Genomic DNA, 13,966 nt, shown 5'->3' on the forward strand with positions numbered 1-13,966 from the left:
TTTTCCTCTTTTTCTTCTGCAATCTTTGCAGAAGGACCAGGACATCAAAGAACTGAAGTCAACAATTGTGGAATGTTCCTCAATAATAGAGGTATGGGGAGTGAATTTGACTTCTCTCTCTATGTGAGAGAAGTGTGCACATCTTATTTTGTATGGCAAACTAATTTTCTAACCAGGTCTGATGTGTGTTCTAGACATTGCGAGCTGAAAAAAATAAACTACTGGAGAACATGCAGCACATGCAGCAGGAACTGATCTCGTGAGTATTGCGAGCAAGGCCCAGAAAACACAACTTTTTGAAAGACAAAAAGAATGATGTGTTTTTCTTTTTTTCCCTCTGTTTGTTTTAGAAATGGTCTGAGCTTCCCACTGATATATAAGCTTAACAGCAGTATAGCTGAAGGAACAAACTCATTGCACTGTGAGCTGGAACTTGCACAGGCTTCTGAGGTATGAAGTAAATTAAAAAATCTTATCCTATTCTGCAACAATAAATGAAGAACAGGTCTTCAGTGAATGAGCTTGTTGGATTAACTCTAGGAATTAAGATCTAGGAGTTAGAGCCTAGTATAGAAATGCAGGAAGTGAAGATACAGTGTTGTGCACATTAGATACAGTCCACAGAAAAGCACATAAAACATCTAAAAAGTATGACCTACAAAATATAGCTGAGAGAGCTGAAGTCGAGTAGCTGGCAGAACAGATTGTTGGAGTAGATGAGAATCTTCAAGTACACAGAAGGCCATTACTGAGGAAACCAGTGCTCTGCTTTCCCTTGTGCTAGTAGCAGTGGACAAAATTTTTTTTTTAGAAAACGGCAGGAGAGGAAGTTGCTTTTTCCCCGAAACCTCATCTAATGGAAAAGATAAATAAGCACTGTAGCCTTCTGAAGGTTATCTCTCATCTAATTGCTTCTTTAGTAACTTTCCCAGGTGTCTCTTCATAGGCAACACTTTCTCAGCATGAGTAGTAGAGACTGATCTCTTCAAGTCATGTCTTTTTTTTTTATTTATTTATATTTTCCTGTTGGCTCCAGATAGTTGCTTGAAAGAGGCATGAGACATTCCTCTGAGCACAGGTTGCCAAAATCTTTGGGCTACAACTGAGCTTGCTTGTTTTGAAGTTGTAGTCTAATAGAGGGGACACCTGGCAGCAGGGGGTTGGCTTCTGTTGGAAATTGTGCTTTTTGGAGTGCTGATCTACCATTCTCCCAAACTTTCAGGACTTCAGTAGGGAGCTATTCATTAGCTACTTATTTCTGTAGGGTGGGATTTGGCAGGGTTTTTTGTTTGTGTAAGGCTTATTCTTTCATGGCTGCTTCCATAAAGACCTGTCCTTCCTAATAGTATTCTCTTCAGATACAAATTGCTTGTCAGAGCTGGTGACAAAGGAAACCTATTGCAGTGTCTCTTCTTGCAAGTTGGCRTGCTGCTACTTGCTTTAGCATTTGCTGTACCTGCACTGTATTTGCAAAGAAGAGGTAGCACTTGGAGGAGGTGAAAAATCTGCTAAAGGACTGAAAATATAGGCCCAGAAATAAGAGAAGTGACTGGCCAGGCAGCTTTGCTTCAAAAGCAGTATATGTTAYTGCAATTTGCACAGCAGCCTATTGTGTAATAACAGTTATCACTTCTCAAATTCTTAAGTGAGATGCAAAATTTCATCTTTACTTGTAAAGAAAATATAATCTCTACTTATTTCTCACTTGGTAAATACCATGTAACTGATAATTGACTATCACTTGCTTATTTCAGGCATGAAAACTTGTGTCAGGTCATTCAGCAGTTTCTTTAAAATCCTCATGGCATGATACTTTTGAGAAGCCTTTACAAGCTTCAGGTTTGCAGGGGCTCTGACCTTCTAGTAAATACAGTGCAGGGATACTTCAAAAAAAAAGCCTAAATGTCACTGATGCTGCTCTGTAGTAAAGAGATGTCAAAATAAGCTAGCTGACTCTCTTCCCTCTTCAAAGCTTACCAAGACTGAATGGACATCTCTGGATGAAACACTGGACCGTGAAGTGTTGTTCTTGCTTCAAGGACCTGAACATGCTGGGGAAAGATTTAAGAGTATTATGCAAAATCTGGTCAGTCGCATAGCATATATGAATAAGGTTATGGTCTTTTTATCAGGCTTTTAATTATGACTACTCTAAGAAGTCCAAAAAGATCAGCTTTTCTTTAGAAAAAGTAACTTATTTCTTTGAGGGGATGGATGTACTCTCTAAGTGTCACTTGGCACCCAYTTAGAATGATAACAGTGAGAATTTGTGCAATTCTGGATGGCTTTACGTAAGATTAGTATTTCAAATGCTGGTATTTCTTAACTTTTCATTTTTTTCTGCAGCAAGAAGAAGCTACTGAACCAGAGAACCTTGTCATGACTATTTTACAATGGATGGAAGATGTTGATGTTCCCATCAAGCAGATTTTGGAGAGAAAACTTGTAGTAAGTAATTAYATTTCTCTAACACCACTGTCTTAAATAGTGGGGCTGTGCAAAAATCTGAGGTGGGTGCCTTGCTGTTGTGTGTTACATACACCACTTGAGATCGTAGCCATCCCCTCAAGGTCAGGTATGGCTCTAAGCAGAGAAATGTCTTATTATTCTAAGTTCCTGCTGGGTCAGKGGAGAGATGATAGCTTTTAACTCAACTGCTGTGTTTTTTTGTGACTAATCTCTATAAAATTTAACTTTATTTAAAATTATGCCCAAAGGAAAGGGTAACTGAAGCAAGTAGTAGACAGCAGCACTATGTATGGTGGGAATTTATGAAGCTTTTTTGTCCAMTGCATGCACTGGAATGAAAGCTGAGTTGATTAGGTGCCAATGTACAGTGCTACTATGCAGCTTTATCAAAATTGTAGTTAAGGGTTCCCTTTTGTTTTTCATGTTTTCCCATGTGCTATACTTGAAATTATGATTAAGTAGTGGATATTTGCACTACCAGAAAGAGCAGGAAGGCTGCTTTGTAACTGCATTTCCAAATCAAGGCCATTAGACTTTGGTTTCTTGTGCTTCTGCTGGCCATTCCTCATAAAAAAAGTTTCTACAAATACATTTTTAACAATTTTAATCGTGCATAATGTTTTAAAATATTCCTCATACTTCTTGTAGAGCTCAAGACTTAAGGCTTGTGGTCAAAGTAACTGTGTGGTGAGAATAACTTCCTCATGTGGGAGCCGCAGCCGCCTGTGGACAGGACTCCACACTCTTGCTCTTGTCCTTCCCCCTCCCACATAGCAGCAGTTTCTCAAATGTTTGTCTCGCTGGTTATAATTTCTCTCTAACTTGTTCCTTCTTAATCTATAGAAAACTTTATACTGTAAATTAACACTGTCTTTGGACACCTTTATAGACTCAAGCCCAAATTCATCCTATTTAAGTAACAGCAAAAGACACCGTAACACGCACTGCTGTAAGATGTCTGCTTTTAAGTAGTGTTCAACTTTTGGTATGGGTGTTAAGAGTTCATAATGGTGATTTAATCCTGTTCTGGCCCATAGACAGTAATACAATAATCAACTGAGCTAATCAAGGCTAAAAAGTATGATCAAGATAATTTAAAAATAGAAGGTCACTTGCTGCTGTGACTCTTGGGAGTGAGAGGTGATTTTAAAGTCTGTCTTTACCTAGCTAGAACGAGATAGGTGTGCGAAATATTGTATGTATTGATGAACAGCAGTAGACTTTAAAAAAAGTGAGGGTAATGACTTTCTTGTCCTTTTCCTGCTGGAAAACTTGAGTTTGCCACAACACACATGGGCCCTGATAAGCCTATGCTGCTTATATTTAAAACCCATGCTATTTCTGATGGCAAGGGCTGCCTGCTCTAACAGAGAAAGATCTTCAGGATGTGGGTATTTGCACATGCTCACATCCCATGACACTGCAGAAAGCCTATCTAAAGACGCCTTCTATGTGACACATGGATATCACATGGATACCTAGGCCTTCTATGCAGCACATGGATATCGGCCAGCATCGGACTGGAGCCTGAGAACTAGTAAGGACATCTGTATTTGTTGGAGAGAGGCTTTCTCCCTTGAACTAGTGAAACATCCTGGAAATCTGAACCTTTTCCCTCACTGACCCCTGTTTCAGTCTTGCTAAGCAATTGTTAAAAGCTGAACTTTCCAAATTGTGTCCCCTGGTGAACAAGGTCAGAGGAGGAGAACTGGACTCCTCTTTCTCATTACTGCATACTGCAAGTCACTGTTAAGTAGTTCTATTAAGTAACACCAAATCCTCTGTTTCTGAAGACTTCATTTTTATTCCTCTTTTTCCCCCCTCTCCCTCTGTAAAAATAGAGGTAAAACCAAAAGTCTTTGGCACTGGGTCACCCTTGGATGCATATTTCATCTGCTAGATGTGCAGGAGAACGGTTGAAGCTTGGCTGAAGCACCTTTCCCACCACCTCCTCTGTCATTCTGTACTTAAATGGGCACCAATGGATTTGCAGGCATGCTTTGAGGAAAAGGATTGTAGTAGCTAAAAGTGACCACTTAGGGGCTTTCTGCAAGCTGGGCATTAATAGAACTTTCACCTTATGAAAAATATTTTTGTTACTGTGCCTGGGGCAACTGGTAATGGTGGCTCTCTAGGATGGACTGTAAAGAATCCCTTGTGTGCTGTGTCTTTACCTGCCTGTTATTATGTACTTGCCATAAACATAACTGTATATTTGTTTCACAAGGACAAACAGGAAAGAGGACCATCTGTGTTCCCTAGCTTTTACCAGAAAGAAAGACTGGGAGTGGCATCTAATTCAGAAATGACCTTTTTCCAAAAAAAGTGTTAAATTGGAATAGCATAAATGGGATTAAGTGTTGAGTGTGGAAACTGTTAGTTATTGCTCCAGTTAACCTTATAAAGTACCAGTGCTCTACAGGAACTAGCATGTCTCTCCCTGCATCCAGTCAGGGCCAGGAGTTGGAAGGGTGTGGGTAACTAGCTTAGGTTGTTTCATCAAGCTCTAGACTGAACCAAATGCTGCCCCATATGGTACAAAACCCCACTTCTCATTTGTAAGATCTTTCTTATCAAGCAGTTTCCTTATCTCCCTGCTGTTCTTTCCTGCCCTTCCCTCAGCCAAAGGCTACATAAACGTATTTATGAAATGCTGTGAGCCTTCAAGGTACCTTCAATTACCTTCAAGGTAATGCCACATTCTGGGTAGTGTTGGATATGGATGGTAGGGCTAAAGGGTGGCACTGGAAAATCCTCATGGTGAAACTGGTGCTGGCTTCCCTATGGCTCTACTCCTCCTCTACTATGTTGCAATTTAATTTCACAGATTCTCAAGCAAGAGCTAGAAGAAAAGAAAGCGCTTTGGGTCCAGAAACTTCATCTCTTAGAAAAATGCATGGAATCCCTAGATAAGGATTTTATTAGAATGGCAGGCAACCTGAGGCGAAGCAAGACAGAGCAGCTTCACTTAAGGAAAGAGCTGTCTGCCAGGTACCTCTTCAAAGCTCTTTGCTTTTTAATGATTTGAGGAACAAAGATCAGTGACCTCTGAAGGGTTTGTTTCATAAGGGGAAAACTCTGCTGTCCTGGGTCTCAGGTCTGCTTTTAGTGTCACTTTGCATTGTGTGGGAGTTGAGGCTGTATGTAGTAACGTAGGTTGTATGTAACGTAGATCCTGGAGATGTCCCTTAAAAATACAAGGGAGATCACAGACTAAGCAGTTAAGAAAAGGAAAAGAAACCCTAACAGGTGCAACTGTTGAACTGCTGGTTGCATCTGAGCCCAGAGACTTGTAAAGCATAGACTTGCAAGGGTCCTTGTTTTTGGAGACATTTGTTATCTCAAGTCAATATGTTGTCTTAATTTCTTAGTGAGATGACCTCAACCTGTCATTAAATATGAAAATATAGTTTTAAACTATATTTTTATTAATTTATTACTACATGGTTCCTGTTTAAAAATATGGCACTAAAACCAAGCAGACATAACCTTCGGTCCTTTCTCTCTCCCTTCCCTATATTCTCAGATGTTCAGGAAAGGAGCCAGGAAATTGGTTCTGCCTGAACAATTAATCTGAAGTTGCTGTTGAGCCAGGCTTACTCAGTCATCCACCATCCTTAGCCAAATATAAAAACCTGCACATATGCCTCTATCTGAGATGAGAGTATGAGCAGCTTCCTAGGCCTTGGCATTCCCGGGAGCGGGTGCTAAGGTTTGGTGTGCTAAGCTCCTGCCCTCTGGCTAAACCCTAAGCTTCCCTTGCCCTGCTTATGCAGGAAGAAACTGAGGGGAAAGTCCACCCCCTTCCTCCTCGGAGAGCTGCTGCAGAAGAGCTTTCCCCGCCTGCTGGGTTAAGTTGTACTTAGCAAGGAAATGGTGCCCAGTGCTGGGGTGTGGGAGCCGTGCGGTGCCGYGGCTCTTGGCGTGCGGCCTCGCAGCGTCGGTGACGGTCGTGGTTTGTGCTCTCGCACCCCGCAGGCAGCGTGAGGTAGAAGCTGTCAAACAGTTGCGAGAAGAAGCTGCTGGCCAGGCGGAAGCCTTGGGTTTGGATCTAGAAAAAGCTACAAGGCAACTCGAGGATGCCAACAGACAGGTAAGGGACCATCTAGTCCTTCCTAGGCAAAAGGAAAGGGGGGGAGGGGGGGGAAGGCAGACTCAAATGCAAATGCAGCAGATGCAGAAAGCAGTGTGCAATGCATTGCTGCTGTTGGGAAAGGAAATCGCATGTTCAGTATGGAGCGCCTCGTTGCAAAAGTGGAACCAGCAGAGGAAGTAAAATTTGAGGGGGTGGTGACAACAGTTTGCTGATGAAAGAGGCAGCATTGCATATTTGTGGTGGCTTGAAGAAAGAAGAAGGAGGGGGAAAAAAAAAAAAAAGAATAAAGCCAAAAATAGCTTCCATACACAGTCCACCCCACTGTGAAAATGCAGAAGTTCAGAAGGAGCTTTATCACTTCCTAAGAGAGAACAGATGCACTTTGGTTTCACTTGCAGGAACTATAGAGGCTGCTTGCACTAACCAGGCTGTTAGCTCTTGCTTTTCGTGCTTTTGCTTTTCTTTCTTGATTCTTAAACATTGTTTTGTGCTTAGGCAGAGGAGCAAGTTGAGGCATTTCGTTCTGCTTGTGAAGAAGCTGCCTCCTTGAGATTCAGGTTGGAGGAAGCCATTTCTGAGCAGCAAAAACTCCAGGATATGAATGCAGCTTTAAGGAGCGTTTGCCACTTGCTTCAGGAAAAGATGGAAGCACAGAAAAGTGAGTAACTGCTGGCACATGCCAGCACATATTTGCTTTGGAATGGGCAGATCTTTTGTGGCTTAACCACAAAAAGGGGGACAAGGACCGACCCTTAGGGCTCCCTGTGGTAAAGTGCTCCGTTAGAAGCTCTCCTCCCTTTAAGAGGAGGCATCTGGGCTCTGAGTCAGACAGATCCTGCTGAGTGGGTGTTGGGCTGGACCAGACCTGTGGAGCCTCCTGACACCATCTGCGATAGCAAGAGGAAGGAATGACTCTACAGATGCTGTAGATGCTGTTTTTACACCTGAATTTCCCACCTCGCTGCTGTCCGTTTCCCATCTTCCTTAGGCTCCCTGCCTTCTGCTCGCTGCTGAGGTTTGCTGCGTATTCCCAAATGCCTGTGGTGCATCAGGCTATTCTCCTTGGTAGAAACCAGTTGTGTCACTATACTCAGTGTGCATGCACCAATTTTGCTAATTTTTGCACTGAAATTTCATACTGTTTGCCCACTCCTTAACATTGATGCCTCAAAAGCTCTGACAAGTAATAAAGTAGCTGTTTGATTCCAGTACAGGCAGCTTTTTTTTCTCTCCAAAGTCTGGAAGCATCTGGCGCACAATGCGCCTGCTCGTGGTGCTGTCCTGCATCCTCCTGCATGTTTCCTGCATCCTCCAAACTCTGCGAGCTTGTTGGCAAGCGGCAGGGCAGCAACACAAGCAGGTCTCCCTCCAACTCTGACCTGATGGAGCTTTTCTGCCAAGCAAGTTTCTTAAAGCAGAGGAGGAGAAAGATACTGTAGTGGATTCAAGCAACACAAACTCTCTCCCAAATCCTGAGGAAGATTCTGGGTTTAAATGTATTTAGGGTTTTTGTAGGGATCACTTTCTATATCCAAGTAGGAAGAAACTTGTAGTGCTGTGGAGATAGATTTGAGAAATAAGGATGAGAGTAGAATGGAGGACCTTTCTCCTTTCCATCTTTAATCTTTAAAAGCTGAGAAATTAGGAAACCTGTTGGCCACGGAGGATGCTGCCCAACCATAGGCAGCCTGGCACAGCTGCTCCTACACCTTGGGTGTCCCATCCTGACTTGCCACTGAGTGCTGCAATCTTCATCCTTGGAAAGCTGAATAAGCCCATGGGAGTTGGATTTTRTTCTGACTTTTGCACTGAAACCGTAGTGTTTAATCTTAGGCCCTGGTATTGTCCAGTTTTATACTWTAACAGAGAATACTGCCAGGTTTTAAGTAAAAGTCACCTACCTTAAATCTTTCTAAGAGGATGTGAAGTTAGAGAGGAAAAATATCTTTTTTTTTCTCCTCCTCCCCGCTCAAAAAAGTTGTAATGGAGTTTTCCATTTCCATAAGGAAGTGTTGCACCTTGATATAGTCCTGGTATAGGGAAACATCTTCTCCTTTATAACAAAATAAGAGGAATGTAACCACATGGAAAGAAAAGTAAGTTGCACCATTTAGGAAATACTAAATAAAACACACTTTTAAAATTTCATTTCCTGTAAATACTCCTGTAGGTAACTAGCCCAATGCAAAGTGCAATTGGCTTGTGGTAGACAGGAGTAAGGCTTAGGGACACTGTAATACCTGTGTGCTTGTTGCCAAGTTTTAAGGAGCCCGTTCAGATTTGTACGTGTCTCTTCATAGCAACTCTTAATGAGCTGAGGAGGGAAGTGCTTAAAGGGCGACTGTCTGGATTGCACCGCCAGGTATGAGGCTTCTCTGGTGGGGGAAAGCAGCCTTGCACAGGAGGGGCCCTGGGGAAGGACACGTGTCGTGGGGTTGAGCCGCAAGCGGTTCTGCAGCACTTGGTTTCTTCTTATCTAACGCGCACGTAACTGGAGTTGAGGCAAAGCCAACTGTATTCACTGATGGACATGTAACTGTTTTCACTCTTCTGCTTATTTTTATATATATATTTAAATAGATTGGCGCTTAACTGGGAGAGGGGGGAGCTTTCCCTGATGCATTGATTTGACTGGTCTGCTATGGTCAGCCTTTTCTGCAGAGTCCTAAAAAAAACTGTGCAGCACTTAGTTTTACTGTCTATTCCAATGCCTCAACATTATAAATATTTTACTACAGTTACCTTTGTACTCCTCTGTGGAGATACATTGAAAACGATCAACCTCAAAGATTTTCTTTTCATAAAAAAAAAAAAAAAAAAAAATCCCTTTTGGGAGAAGGGGGAGGGAGGAAGATGTTGTAGGAAGAATCCTTTTTTTAATCTCTACTGTCTCTAGTAAGGAATACTACTAGCTCGGGAACTGACAGTCTGGATTTAACATGGAATAGCAAGGTAATTATCCAAATACAGGATCCTACGGTGTATCCTAGATCACCACAGGGCATCAGGGGAGCTGAATCAAAACTCTGCATCAGATTCATGTGATCAAAACTTGTACATTTGCATGAAGGTTTGCAGAACTAAGGGCTAAAATTAGCCGAGGGAAACAACTGGCACAATTCTCTTGGCAGCTTGGAAAGATAAAATTTCACTTTGTACATAACCAGTAGTACAATGTTCTTTCTTTTTGACTTTTTTTTTCATTTGACTGCCTTCCTTAACCTGTTGTTTTTATTGCAACAGAGCACTGTAGATGAAGAACCTGATTATAGCCTGCTGCCCACATCAACTGAGCCTGCGAAAGGGAAGGTGAGTGGGGGTTTGCTCTGCCCACTGCTGAATCTGCTGAAATGGGGCACTTTTGTCTATGCTTGTTGGCGGATAGGGGAGGGTGTCAGGGTCCTGACCTGGAGCAAATAAATGACTTTCTTTAGCAGAAACTCTACAGAGCTAAACATCCAACAAATCTGAGATGCCTGCCCTGACAAACGCATATAGGTATATTTAAAGCTTTAGTGCAAAGCTAGTTTCTTACTGCTCCTGAACAGTCACTGTGACAAAATACAGGAGCAGCTTGAGAAATTGCCTTTGGGGAAGGATCAGAGGCTGAAGATAGAGCTGCATGTTCCACCATCTCTTCCATTTTCCATCATTCACACTGCATATAGTCAAATGCAGCTGAGTAGGTGTTGCCTCAAGAGCTCCTTTCAGCCACAGTCAGATGAAACTTTACTGCTAAACAGCAAATAGGTTATGTGCCTTTGGGGATGGGGAAAGTCATGACAGAAAGTGTCAGGGYAGATGTCAAACACTGGGCAAGTGCCTCACTGCTGGTTTGGCCTTACTGCAAGCAGAAGAGAGGATACAGCCCTACTCTGCTTGTCCAACCTATTTTCTTTTTACCTAGCTGGAACCAATATGTCTGTTGCAAATGTCATGTTAAAATTTGGATTATTCTACCTCTTTCTGTATCTTTTCTGTCTGTTGAGGATCTGAGCTTTTCTGGGCAAAGTACAGCAGATGATCTATTTGTGTAGCTGTTAATATGTTATGCAGATGTAACTGAAGGGAGCAATTTCGTTGGTCTCTGGGTACTAACATGTTAAAAATTACTGACTAGTATTATTGCTCTCTTTTTTTAGCAGCTTTGCCACTCTAAAAAACAGTGGATTGAGGGACCCAGCTTATGCACTGGGCATTTTGGAACACTGCCCTTGGATATTTCACGCTGGTCTCTTACACCCCTGTTAGGTAAGACCTTGCTGGAAATGACTGGTTTGGTTTTGTTTTTTTCTTCTATCTCTCTTGGTCTCCTAAAATAACATAGTAGAGTTGATAGATGATCTACAACCACCKTATTGGTGCTAAGTAAAGGGTATTGAAACAAATTGTGATGGAAATTGTTCTTGATGTGGTGCTCCTCACTGAAAGAGCCTCTCCCTAAGCCTCAATGACAGTCCTGTGTGTGTGTGTGTAGTGGAGCAGGGGGGAAGCTGTTTTGGCTTTTTTTATTCATGAGGCTCAGTTGTGCTTATAAAGGTCTTCAAGACCTAAAAAGGTGTTTTCCTGCGAGCACACCAGAAGTCCCCAAAAACTTGTGAGATGTTGGTATAAGTCGTATCTCCCGGTGAGTTCCTGACGAGATGCTTGCCAGTGTGAGCTAACAGGCCCTGAGCTGCATTATTCCCAATCAGCCTGTAAGTTGTTGCTCGGTGAGACATCAGCCCTCCAAAAGCTTGTTTCAGTGCATGAGCTTGAAGGGTAGTTTCAACCTGCTGTTGTGCCCCGCTTGGGTCACAAGTAAGGCAGGTGTTTATGGTTTGAACCAGTGAAGAGCTACTACCAAAAAATTTCCTCGAACTATCTCACCTTCATCTGCCACATAAAACAATGACCCTTCAGGCAGAAGTTTCCATAACCTGATGATATCTTCAGAGGTTGAAGACTGACAATAACTCTTCACCCTAGCTCGCTCTTAGCAAGGTAGAGCTGCCTTATTATAAATCAATATTATAGTGATTTGCCCCTTGATTATCTTAAATTCATGAGCAAAAACTCACATAAAACGCTACATCTAAGTTTGTGTTGCCATTCACCATACCTGTATCTCTTAACAGATGCTCTGACCCTGGAAGTCTCATGCCCTCATAACTCTCCTGTGCCATTCTGGCATCCCCACTGCAAGTGGAGCTCTCGCAGCTGCACACTTGAGACCTGCAGTCTGGATGTGACACAAACTGAGTGGAGGTAAAATAGCAAAATAACTAACTTCCTGAGGGTGAAGGACAGAAGAGTCCATGGGATATAGTGGGTTCCAGGTGCACACGGAGAGTCCAACTCTGGGGCATTGATTTTAAGAAATACTGGACTCCGAGTGATCAGCTATTTGTGGGTAATGCTTTTCCTTAAGGAATCTATACCTCACCAGGTTAGTACTGGATCCTTTGGCTGATGCTCTCATGTAGACACCTGCCAGACTTGATGATGCTGTTTCCACTTCTTGCTAGAGAACTGAGGCTGAGGCAGGCATTCTTCTGGCTGTTCTCAGTATTTAGCTCAAAACTGACTTTGATATTTAGGAGCCAAAATTCTATTGGCTTTGGGGGGTTAAAAGTGTGGGTCTGGGTGCCCTGTGCATTGTGCTCTAGGTGCCCCTGCTTGAGTGGGGGTTTTAACTAGATGATCTCCAGATTCCCTTCTAGATTCACAACCATTCTCTGATTATCTATTTATTGCACAGCTTATGATTTGAATGCAGAAATTCTGCCTATTGGGCTGCTTCCTTAAACTTTTCAAGTAGAAGTTCTTAAGGTTATGAAAGATCTCTAATAATTTTAGGTGTGTACTTAAAGAACAATAAGGATGTTGCTGAAGAGCTGGAAGCAGGCAGTGTGCAGTAAAGGTCTTGACAGCTCTTGAAGCTTTTGCCATGGAATCTTCTGTAGGACTGGGTAGCCCAGAGGAGGCTGGGAGAAGGATGCAACTTCTATTTCTCTGGGAAATCAGCTGACTATATATATAAAAAATACTGAATTCAGTTGTCATGTGCTTAAGGGGAGGGAGGGGGGAAGGCAATAGATTTCATTGCCTGGGCAATATGCAAATAACGTGTGTATTGCCAGGTGGAAAATATGCCCTGCTGGTAACTGTGCTGATGCAGATCTTCCTGTTTCCATTACAACGATGGACTCCTCACTGGCTGAGGTGAGAGCTGTCTCTGACACCCCACATGTGGTTTTGAATGGGTTCACATGCTTACTAGTGCCTTGCAAAGAGCCAGGTGTTGAGCAACTATCAACTGGCACCGCTCTGAGGTGGATGGAGCAGGTGTCAGTCGGCAGGGAGCTGCAACCCCTTGCCTCATATGAGGCATCCCCCTCCTTTTGGGCACATCCAGGAATACTGCAGATGCAGGGCCAAGCGTCCTGATGTTCATGCCCATCAGGATCATGCTCCCAGCTAGGAGTTGGTTGCTAAGGAATATTTTAAACATGTCTTCAAGGCTTGCTGCCTCAGCAGTAATAATCAGCTATGTCGGGGTGACTTCACTCTTGCTATCCACCTGTAAGAAACCACAGGATGTTTTACTTTTCTGTGCACTTTCTCCCACACTGTCAAGTAACATCTGGAGGGGCTGCCAGGACTCGCTGTGGAAATCCAGACCTTGCTCAGGCATGTTCCGAACTGGCACGGCAAACGCCAGTACTGGTGCTGCTGGTGGCAATGGGAGATGGGGTGGGCTTTCCGTAAACCTGGAAATAACCTTTACAATACCACRAGTGGGTAGCCTTGGGCCTAGCCTGGCTGGCACCTCACCCATAACTGCAGCAGTCATGGGCTGTGGCAGCAAATCAAGGCAGGAAACACGGAGGGTAAAAAGCAAGAGTGGTGGGGACGGCCTGTGGCCGCCGCGTGCGGCCCTGAGAGGTGGGACAGGTGGGGAGCRCTCTGCCTCGCGGCGCTGCCATGTCCCCAGCTGCCCGGAACAGCAGCATCCTGAGGGCTCTCGCTCCTCCCAGCCCTTCGGCAAAGCAGCAGGCCTGGGAAAATTCTCTGAAATGTCCAGGCTTGATTGCTCGGAATCTCTCTGCAATCCAAGTGGGCTTGGAAATGTCCTTTTCTGATTTCTCCCTGCTTCCTCCGTAATTCCTTTGTGTGAATGTTGTGGAAAGGAAAACAAAAGCATTAAAGAGCATCCTAAAGAGGAAGCAAACTGGTTGTGTCCAGTTACCTAGCCTAAAAACAGTGACGTGCAGCAAAATTTGAATATCCTTGTTTGATAGGGAAAGTCTCCCTAGGGTTTTTATCACATCGTGGTTGTAGATGCGTTTGGGATCGAGCCCTTCAGCACGTAAGTAATTTGGGCTATTTCACCAAAGTGTTGTCCCTGGAGGAGCTACA

General features: G+C 43.3%; 1 protein-coding gene across 2 annotated transcripts in view; it reads left to right on the plus strand.

Moving 5' to 3' along the window:
- Positions 1–13,966, plus strand: part of LRMP (lymphoid restricted membrane protein) — a 37,485-nt gene that overhangs the window by 12,362 nt on the left and 11,157 nt on the right. The window contains exons 12-24 of one of the 2 annotated variants that reach the window (XM_026043264.1): positions 32–91; positions 195–259; positions 351–450; positions 1,973–2,086; positions 2,347–2,448; positions 5,297–5,460; positions 6,448–6,562; positions 7,061–7,223; positions 8,866–8,927; positions 9,809–9,874; positions 10,711–10,816; positions 11,683–11,812; positions 12,688–12,769. In XM_026043264.1, coding sequence (XP_025899049.1) covers positions 32–91; positions 195–259; positions 351–450; positions 1,973–2,086; positions 2,347–2,448; positions 5,297–5,460; positions 6,448–6,562; positions 7,061–7,223; positions 8,866–8,927; positions 9,809–9,874; positions 10,711–10,816; positions 11,683–11,812; positions 12,688–12,769 — 1,329 coding nt within the window. Of the gene's footprint in view, positions 1–31; positions 92–194; positions 260–350; positions 451–1,972; positions 2,087–2,346; positions 2,449–5,296; positions 5,461–6,447; positions 6,563–7,060; positions 7,224–8,865; positions 8,928–9,808; positions 9,875–10,707; positions 10,817–11,682; positions 11,813–12,687; positions 12,770–13,966 lie in introns of both variants that reach the window. The other variant, XM_026043263.1, reaches the window with a different exon arrangement.

The sequence above is a fragment of the Nothoprocta perdicaria genome, unplaced genomic scaffold (assembly GCF_003342845.1).
Source record: "Nothoprocta perdicaria isolate Ctin4 unplaced genomic scaffold, notPer1 scaffold_324, whole genome shotgun sequence".
NCBI classification, from domain to species: Eukaryota; Metazoa; Chordata; class Aves; order Tinamiformes; family Tinamidae; genus Nothoprocta; species Nothoprocta perdicaria.